The following is a 10,667-nucleotide window of genomic DNA, read 5'->3' on the forward strand; positions in this document are numbered from 1 at the left end:
TGCACTGAGGCACAGAGACTTGAGCTGTTTTGCCTGTCTTGTCTCAAGACTCTTCACATTTTCAGTCATATATATGAGGAATTCAACCCCTACAAAAATCCACTAATGAGATGTGATGATGGAAAATTAAAAACACAGACAAAATCATTATAATGACATGCTATAGGCTCTGCTCTGCAGTCCGCGCTCTTAAGTGTCACGAGTGCAGATACTGAACTTTTCAATTAATGGTGCATAAAATCTGACACTGCTTGTGAACATCAAAGCTCTCAGAAACCAGCTCCCATGTCCTCACTGCAGCAGAGCAGAGCTGGCTGCTTGGCCACTGATGGGCAAAGGTCCTGCTGCTCACAGCACACTCAGCCAGCACAGACCACAGAAAGGAAATGCAGTTCAGTTGGAGTTATTAATAGGAAAAATAGAATGGCTTCCTCAGAGGAGCATGTCCTGATTTTAGGTTGTCATTGACTTTTTAGAAGAGAGCTCCCATGACAAGAAACAGCAAATGCCCAACAGCAGCTCCATCACCCAGTTCCTCCTCCTGGCATTCGCAGACACTCGGGAGCTGCAGCTCTTGCACTTCTGGCTCTTCCTGGGCATCTACCTGGCTGCCCTCCTGGGCAACGGCCTCATCATCACCACCATAGCCTGGGATCAGCACCTCCACACCCCCATGTACTTCTTCCTGCTCAACCTCGCCCTCCTCGACCTGGGCTGCATCTCCACCACTCTCCCCAAATCCATGGCCAATTCCCTCTGGGACACCCAGGCCATTTCTTATATGGGATGTGCTGCCCAACTGTTTTGCTTTGTCTTTTTCATTTCAGGAGAGTTGTATCTTCTCACTGCCATGTCCTATGACCGCTACGTTGCCATCTGCAAACCCCTGCACTACGGGACCCTCCTGGGCAGCAGAGCTTGTGTCCACATGGCAGCAGCTGCCTGGGCCACTGGGTTTCTCCATGCTCTGCTGCACACGGCCAATACATTTTCACTGCCCCTGTGCAAGGGCAATGCCCTGGGCCAGTTCTTCTGTGAAATCCCCCAGATCCTCAAGCTCTCCTGCTCACACTCCTACTTAAGAGAAGTTTGGCTTCTTGTGTTTAGTCTGTTATTCGGTTTTGGATGTTTTGCGTTCATCGTGGTGTCCTATGTGCAGATCTTGAGGGCCGTGCTGAGGATCCCCTCTGAGCAGGGACGGCACAAAGCGTTTTCCACGTGTCTCCCTCACCTGGCTGTGTTCTCCCTCTACGTGAGCACAGGCATGTTTGCCCACCTGAAGCCTCCCTCCGTCTCCTCCCCATCCCTGGACCTGGCGATGGCTGTTCTGTACTCAATATTGCCTCCAGCAGTGAACCCCCTCATCTACAGCATGAGGAACCAGGAGCTCAAGGATGCCCTGTGGAAATTGATGACTGGATGGTTTTCTGAAGCAACAAACTGTCCATCTCCTTCTGCATATGAGTTTTAATGTAACTAATTTCAGGCCTGACCTGTCATCTCTATTTTTTGTTGTTGGTGGTGTTTCTATTGTGATAATGTTGTCATCCCCTTTCAAATTCACTGTCTGTTGTTCTTTTATAACCACTGACTGTGCTCTTTGTGTATTTAAACAAAATAAAGAGCACCTTGCAGTGCAGGTGGAACCTGGGCAGGGGTTCCCGGGGCACCTACACCCGCACCAGCTGTTTGTACCCCTGGAGCTGAAGACATTTGTGTCCTAAATCCATTCCCAGTTCTGGAAAACTCTTTCCTTTTCAAAGAAAAGAAAGCCTCTCAAAGAAAAAAGAAAAATAAAGAAAAGTATGTTGACACCTTCCTTTGCTTTGGATCTTTGTCTTCATTTTTTCTTATTTTAATTTTCATTGACATCAACTGACATCTGATTGGCCTACAAGCATTAAGCCAAGATCATTTTGTGTCTTGCCCAGCACCCCATGCCCTCTAAACCTTCCTTGCCCAGGACTCCTCACACGTTGCCCAGAGCGAGTCACATTGTGGTGTTGGCTGGTTCGCTGGCTGAGATGTTGGTTTAGATGGTCACCTACAGCACAGGCGGATTCGTGCCCCATCATCATCTGCTCTGCTCCAGTTAGAAACAGAGCCCAACATCGCAATGGGATCATAAGAGAACTGAGGTTGAAGGGACCTCGGGAGTCTGCAGTCCACCCTGTCACAAACTGGGTCACACCAAGGTGTTCAAGCCTTGATTCAATCCAGGTTTTAGCAGGACTAGAGAAGTGATCATCCCTTTGTAGTGGGCACTGGTGAGGCTGCACCTTGAATCCTGGGGTCAGTTTTAGGCCCCTCATGGCAAGGAAGACATTGGGGTGCTGGAGAGAGTTCAGAGGAGGGCGACAAGGCTGGTGAAGGGTCTGGAGCACCAGTCTTATGAGGAGAGGCTGAGGGAGCTGGGGCAGCTTAGCCTTCAGAAAAGGAGGCTTATTGCTGTCTACAACTACCTCAAAGGAGGCTTTGTCATGGTGGGTGTTAGTCTCTTCTCCCAAGTAGCAAGTGATAGGACAAGAGGAAATGGCCTCAAGTTGCACATGGGGAGGTTTAGACTGGATATTAGGAAAAAATTCTTCAGGGAAAGGGTTTTGAAGCAGCGGAACAGACTGCCCAGTGAGGTTGTGGAGTCGCCATCACTGAAGGTGTTTAAAACACAGATAGATGGGGCTCTTAGGGACATGGTTTAGTGCCAGATTTAGGTTATGGTTGGACTCAGTGATCTTAAGGGTGTCTTCCAACCACAATTATTCTACGATAAGTCATTTTTTATATTTTCTTCTCAGAGGTCTATGCAACCTCCCTGAGAGCCAGGACTTTTCTGAGGTGTTTAGGAGATATCTCATGGTCACACCAGCCAGTTCCACCAGCACCTGTCTGTCCCTTCCCAGACCAAACCTTTTCTCCATATCCCAACTTTCCAGGCAACTTTCTGGGACACAGCAAATGCTGCCCAGGTCTACTGGGCTTGTTCAGAAGAGAGCAGCTTGCCAGTATGTTGATGGGCTCTCTGTGCACTTCAAAGCTTTCCTGACCTTTTTGCTCAGTGATCCATTTCTGCCCAACCTTTCTGGTCCTTGAACTGTACATGTAAGGAAGGTGTAAAAAAAGACTTTGCCAAACTGTCTTGGGAAGGCTGTTCTGGGCATCCCACAGTCAAGGATGAGCGTCCTGTAGAAAACAGTGGCATTGGTGAGAGGAGCTGGTGGAGAAGGCCTTGTGCCTGTCTACACTGGGGTAGAGAGCTGGGATGCCCATGTGAACAGGAAGGGGACCAGTGGCTCTAGAATGCCCTCCAGCCATTTCTTTACCCATCACAGATACACCATCCAGGCCATGAGCTGCAGCTTCTCCAGGAGATGCTGTGGGATACAGTGTCAAAGGCTTTACTGAAGTCTAAGGACACAACATCCACAGCCTGTGTGGTGGATTCACTCCCCACAACAGACTTTCTCTCATCTGCTCAGCCAGACACCTTGTCATAGAAGGAGATCAGGCTGGTCAAGCAGGACCTGCCTTTCATCAAGCCATGCTGATTGGGCCCAATTGCTTGTCTCCTATGTGTGACCTCACAGTCCTTTGCCAGCCATGTTCCTGCTCTTGGCCTATCCCCTGCAGAGGCAGAAATGACCTTACAGTGGCCTCCACAGCCATTGGCTTCCTACTGGACTATGAGTTCCTGAGACACAAGTGACCACATCACATCGTACCCACCATCACCCTCCTTGTGGTCCAGTGTGTGAGCAGATAAAACTAAACTGGTTTCATCAAATTTATCTAGTAGAGTTCCTATCAAGGGTTTGAGTGGAGAAACGTTCCTGAGAGGAGCTGCTGTATTTACACTGGGGCATTTTACATCTCTGTTTCTGCCTCTTATTATTTTTATTTCTTTTTCCTCTGTCTATTCTGATGTGAAAGAGCTCTCCAAGGAGAAGATTCATGGAATCCTACAATAACGCAGGTTGGAAGAGACCCCTGAACACCAACTCTGTCCCACTGACCTTTATGGCACCCCAAGGAGTAGCTGACAGCATTTGTGCTCACTTGGGTTCATCTCACCACATGCACACAGTGGACATGCACATGATGTTTGTGTTTACAAGTCGTCTATACAATGAAAACAGGGACAATTGACCTAGTATTTCATAGAATCCTAGAATATCCTGATTTGGAAAGGACCCATCAGAATCATGGAGTCCAACTCCTGTCCCTGCACAGGACACCCCACAGTTCACACCGTGTGTCTGAGGACGGTGTCCAGTCTCTTCTTGAACACTGTCAGGTTGGGGCCGTGGCATCTCCCTGGGGAGCCTGTTCAGTGTCCAGCACCTCTGGGTGAAGAATCTGTTCCTCATGTCCAACCTAAACCTCCCCTGGCACATCTTCCTGCCATTCCCTGGGGTTCCTTCACTGGTCACCAGAGAGAAGAGCTCAGTACCTTCCCTTCCTTCTCCCCCTGTGAGGAAGCTATAGCCACCATGAGGTCTCCTTTTAGTCTTTTCTTCAGCTCTGATGCTGAGAAACCCCTTGATTTGCTTTCTGAAGCAGAAAGGAGAAGCCATGACCTCCAGGCAATGGGAAGGGGGATCCTGTCCCTCACACACAGCTCAGGGCTCTTCCTGGGACCATGGGATGCGGGTGTGCAAGGCCCAGGGAAGGACAACACTGGTACAACAACTTCCAGCTTCCCCATGGAGCTGCAAGGAGGCACCGAGGCCCCAGTGCCATGAGGACAACATGTCTTCTCCTGGGCCTCAGTGGCAGAGACAACTGCCATGGCCAAGGCGACAGAGACCTGGGTTATATTGGTCCCTTCCAGCCTCACCAGCACCCTTTGCCATCTCCACCATAGGCTGTTCTACACAGTCCTACACCCGCCTCTCTTTCCCTGCAGGCTGTAGACACCCATCTCGCTTCCTCTCCGTGTTCAAATTTGTCAAATACATTTTCTACTGACAATGAGAGCGAAAAGCACTCCTCACTGGAACTGCTGTATTTATGTTACCGCCTTCTAGATCTCCCCTTCTACCTTTCTCTTTTTTTTATCTTTTTTTTTTTTTTTTTTTTAAACTATTCTTCTACCTATTCTCTCTCCAGAAACCTCTCCAAGGCAAAAATTCTGTCAAATCAGAGAAAAACTCAGGTTTGCAGAGAGCCTTTGTCTCACTCATTTGTCTCACTCTCCTGCTCAGGGTGATCCAGGTGAGGTTGCTCAAGGCCTCCACCCAGGTTTGCATCATCCTCAAAGGAGCTGAAAGTGCACTCTGTTACATCATAGGAGGGGAGAATAAAGATGTTCAAGAGTGTTGGTCCAAGTGCTGGTCACTGAGAGATGACACCATTAACTGGCTGCACAAAGGACTTTGTGTCACTGATGATATTTGGGCTTGATGGTTCAGCCAACTTCCCACCCAGCATCCACTTCTTGAGCCCCATCAGCACCACTCTGGCCAGAAGGAGACCATGTCTGAGGCCTCGCAAACACCCTGTACACAACATGCCTTTCTTTCCCCTGTCCATTTGGGTTCAGCAATCCCTTCCTTGTCCTTCACATTCCTGGAAATGGCTGCAGGAAGACATGCCCCTTCCCAGGGAGGGAGGTAGGGTGGCCAGCCTGTTATTCTCCCAGTTGCTATTCCTGCTCTTCTTGAAGATGGGTTTGAGGTCTGAATTTTCTAAGGACCCAAGAACCATTCTGGTTTCTGGTGCCCTTTTGACATCACAATCTGGAATCACAAGAAAGGGTGACAGAGCAGACTGGAGCACTTGCAATGATCCTTTCCAAGGCAGCTGAGATGAATCTCACTGATCCAAGGGGGTTTGTTCCTGGAGTCACACACAGAAACGTTAGGGTTCTGTCAGGTGTGAACATCTGAGCTGGCCTCATGGACTCCTTAAGAAACCAGGGATGCTCAGAGACAGAGCCTGTCCCTTTTACTCACAGAGGCAGGAGTCACAGTGTCCCTCTGGCCTCCTGTTTCCACTCCAAAGGGATGGGAGACACCTCATCCCTTTGGTGTGTCACTCTGCTCTGCACTCATCTGAGATGTCCCACATCATGAGGAATGGACACGGGGACCTCAGTTAAAGGAAGCATAATCCAGTGATGCATTCAGGTGATTTCCCATAGGTTGTTCCTCCCAATATGAAGTGATCTCAAGACCTTGTCTGTGCCACAGGCCTTCACAGAATGGAAAGGAATAACTGATGGTGTTTGTGCTCAGTCATGTTCATGTCACCTCATGTACAAGGTGTGCATGCTTGCATCTCGTCTGTACAAAGCAAACATGGACTACTAAACCACTCATTCAGTGTCCCTCCATGGAGGGAAGAACAACCTTTGTGGGTGAGAGGCGAGTGCTGGAAATGGTGGTTGTGAGGGGTCATTCCATGGTGATTGAACTGGGGCTCCTTCCACGGGGTGTCCAGTGCACAGGGGCACAGCCCAGCCCCTGCTCTGCTGGTCCTGCAGGTCTCTGGCAGGAGCCTGGCTGTGAGAGGACACTGCTGTGTGCCAGCCCTGCACACACACACTGCTCAGCTGTACAATGGTGTTTCGTTTGCGGCCACTTGTGTGGGCATACTCTTGAGAGAATCTTTGGAAGAAGTACTAAGCCTTCAGGTCCTGCCCTGAGGAGATCACCTTTCTATCTGGAAAGGCTGTTGTGAGTCCAGCTCTGTCACAGCAGTGCCCATTGCCTGTCCCTGCCTGCGCCCACAGGACTGACACACAGCAGGACGGTGACCAAGCTGCCAGAGCACTCAGGCCTTGCACCAACACCAGGGATGAGAGGGAGAGTGTGGAGTGGAACCAGAACAGCTCTGGAAGAACAAGCGCTGGTGCTCCCTGGCAGGGCTGCCATGCTGGACTCTGTTCCCCTCCTCCCATGCACACAGAAACTGTCCCTGAATCTCCAAACAGGTCTTGGTGAAAGGATCCCATGAAAAAGAGTCACTACAGGCCAGCACCTCAGGTACACTGGGCCCCTGAAATGGCACTGGCTGTTTATGGTGAGACAGCTGATGACTGATGTTTTTCTGGAAAGGTGCATTTTTTGTTGTTGTTTTTTGGGTTTTTTTTTTTTTTTTTGGTCGGTTGGTTGGTTTGCTTTTGGTTTTGTTTATGTTTTTGATTGTTGTTTTGCCTTGTTTGGTTTAGTTTTGTGTTGTTTTTTTTTTCTTTGGTTTTGTGGGTTTTTTTGTTTCTTTGGTTGGTTTATTTGTTTGATTGGAGTTTTTTTCTTTGTTGTTTTTTTTTTTAACATATTAGATTGTAAAAAGGCGAAAAGTGAATTATGGGGAAGTGTATTAAGGGTAGGAGAAGAAATATTGGTCTTCCCCTGTACTTATTACCAACACTATATTATTTCATCTCCCTCGTCATTCAGGAGTTCCCACCTCTCCTGATTAAATGTCCCTGTCAAAGGACAACTTTCCAGCACTGTCTGGACGTTTGCCCTTCCCAGTGCTCTCAGGTTTCTCCTCCACTTGCTCTTTGGTCATTCAGTGGCCTCTCAACTGTCTGGTTTCTGCTTTGAGCTTCAGGGAGTTACAAACTTACCCCATTCTTCAGAGCTCTAATTAACATGACAGTCAACACGTTCATTGTGTTTATTTCTATCTATCCTTTCCTATCTCTCTGTCTCAAACAGTTCTTGTGTGGGTGTCCCTTGTGGATGCTGGACCTCATCAGATCCAGCTTACACACACAGTGAGGAAAGTGTTTTGCTGTTTATTAAACTGTGAAGTGTTTGCACAGGAGAGCAGGTGGAGCTGGTGCACAGGAGCTGCAGCATCTCCTGCAGAGCTCAGTGGAGAAGTCTGATGTAGGAAAAGTGATGCAATCTCTGGTGGCCAATGAGGGAACCGGCAGACTGGGGGTGGGGGTGAGGAGCCAGGTTGTCCATACAGTGTCCAGCCTCAAGGGACTCTTCTCCTGCCTGTCCAGATGTCTTCAGGAGACCCTTGGGATCAATGTCCAGTGTAGAATGCTGCTGTCACTTCTTCTATACACCGGAAAATGACAGAAAACACCCTTGAAAGAAAAAATACTCCTTTATAAAATCTTCTTTGAAATCTTCATCACTAATTGTCCCATTGAAACCTCTCCAGTTAGTTCTACAAGTCTGGAAGATTTGAAGAAAATTAGGGAAAGAAACATCGCTCATTAGGGCTCTCTGTGTTTTAATGAGCCCCATGGTGTATTTGGTGCTGAGTCCATGAACCTCAGATACCAAGGACAGACTGAAGAATCTGCTCAAGAAGTCAAAGCCAGAAGCAAACTCCAAAGTACCTTGAAGCATTAATGGCCCCACTGAGGGCTGTTACTGACAAAGCCTCCCCAGGGACTCGTTAGAGCAGATAAATGGAGGCAGTGATTGCATCAGGCAAAGGCAAAGTGCAGCAGCTCTGATGCTGAGAAAGCCCTTGGTTTGTTTGATGAAGGACAATGGCCAAGCCTTGAGCCCCTGCCCCTGGGAAGGGAGATCCTGTCCCTCACTGTGGTTCAGGGCTCTTCCTGGGGCTGTGGGGAGTGCGATGCCCAGTGCATGACAATGGTGTGACACCTCCTGGCCTGCATGGGGGGTGCAAGGAGGCAATGGGGAGCCATGGCCATGACAACCGTGTGTCTCCTCTTAGGCCTGGCTGTCAGGGACATCAGCCATAGCCAAGGGGACAAAGACCTTGGCTCTCGCAGGGTCATCCAGTGTCACCCTTGGCCATCTCCACCACAGTCCATCCAACACCATCCCAGGCCTGTGGCTGTTTCCCCACAGGCTGCAGACACCCCATGCACATAGACCAGAGTTCTAATGAAGCTGGGAAATTAAACCATTTTTTTTTAAATAGACTTATTCTGTGGTAATTAGTTGTAAGAGACTTCTTAGTAAATTCACCGTGCCAGTTTTTGAGGTCATGGAGAGAATGAAAGAAAGGCCACTTTTTGAAACCAGAAGAATGCCAAATTTGGAACAAAGTTTTACCATAAGAATTCTTGTAGTTGCCAGAAAGCCCTCTACCCCTCTTGGGTCAGGATTTGTTAAGTAAATTGTAAGCTGAAATAACGTTTTCTGAGAATTCTGTTTAGTTGCATGTCCCACAAGAAGCTGCTTGGATGGTGCAGATCTGCTTGTGCAAGTGAGAAACCTCCAAGGAAATTCCGAATGCTGTATTTCCACCAGTATGAACAGCCAATGTCTCGATAAAGCAAACACTACACTGATAGAACTGAAACAGGACTTCGATCCGGTAAGGGAAAACAATATGCAATAAATATGACAACAAAAATGGTGTTAGAGACTTTGAGGAATAAATTCATGACAACCTTACAGGCTGGCTGCATTCGATTGGACTTGCGGATTTGTCTGTTTGTAGCTACAACATAGAAACAACCTGTGGCTATTGTGGGACAGTATGATGAGATTGCTAACACTGATATACCGATTGTTACTCTGATCAGGAAATGCAGGGAATGAATTTAAGTCTCAATAGGCCATGATCCTTTTGTCATATATGTACCATTCGTGAAATCTAATTTTGATTTTTTATTTGCAATCTACATCCTTGTAAATTGCACTAAGCTGATTTTCTTACCAGCACAGCTCTTGGCAGCATGAATGTAAATTGCTGCAGAACCTGCAAGTCTTTAATGTCAGGTCACAGGCCATACGTGTATCTGGTCTGATCCTACACACTCGCACAGTTTTGTTGGTGGTTCTGGGCAGTCTCATAAAGCTGTAGTGGTTTGGTGTGAAGATAACAATTGGCATCATTCTGTACAAATTATTGAAGGTTCAACCCAATGAGCAGAACTTGGCGCAGCTTTACATTATTAGAACTTTTTAAGGAGAAACCTCTAAATTTGGTTTGTGATTCTGAGTACGTAGTCAAGGTCCAACGCATGGATCTGATTCTGAACTGGTTTTTTGTTTTTGTGTTTTCTTCATTTTTAAACAAAAAGGGGAGAGAAATAGGGAAAACACCACACAACCAATTGTCAAAAGCGTTGGATGTGATGAATCACTTATATCTAAGTGGTGCAGCCCAAATTTGCCCTGTGATGAAACACTTTGCAAGTGTGACCCAAAACATGCTAAATCAGAAAGAACCTACATTAGTTATGGTCAAATCACTAGTTAATGGTCAATGGAAAAGGCCACATCAATTGATAACCTGGGGGAGAGGCTCTGCTTGTGTCTTTACAGATCAAGGGCCGCAATGGTTGCCAGCACGAAATGTGAAACCTGTGTTATCTTCCTGACAATGATTGCTGCAGCCGCTGCGTTTTGGATGCCCACACAGACAAAGACTAACATGTGGAGTACTTTAGCCAACATGACTGGCCAGGACTCCATATACCAAGCTGTGGCATCTCCGGAAAACCCGTTCCGCACATGCTTGGTTGGCATCTTCCTGGATGACTACAGCAGCATCACACAACTGTTTCAAAATAGTGGTCGGTGCAAAGGCATTGCAACAAACTGTAATAATACTAACATGGCACTTTGGATTAACTGTCTCCCGGAAATAGACATTGAACCACAGGAACTGGAATTGCTGGGATCTGTGCCCATGGATGCTTGTATACAACTGGTTTGTGAAAAGTGTCAGAACAATATACAAGAACATGAATGGATAAAGCTGCAAAGTGTTAATGC

The 10,667-nt window shown here is 47.5% G+C and overlaps 1 protein-coding gene across 1 annotated transcript; it reads left to right on the plus strand.

Annotated features, from left to right (window-relative positions):
• Window positions 1–505: 505 nt before the first annotated feature.
• On the plus strand, window positions 506–1,471 carry LOC309450089 (olfactory receptor 14A16-like; the record flags this gene model as incomplete). Its single annotated transcript, XM_082072753.1, has 1 exon — window positions 506–1,471. The coding sequence occupies one exon, from the start codon at window positions 506–508 to the stop codon at window positions 1,469–1,471; it is 966 nt and encodes a 321-aa protein (XP_081928879.1).
• Window positions 1,472–10,667: the final 9,196 nt, after the last annotated feature.

This window comes from Streptopelia decaocto (genome assembly GCF_964273445.1).
Source record: "Streptopelia decaocto genome assembly, chromosome: 25".
In the NCBI taxonomy this organism is placed as follows: Eukaryota; Metazoa; Chordata; class Aves; order Columbiformes; family Columbidae; genus Streptopelia; species Streptopelia decaocto.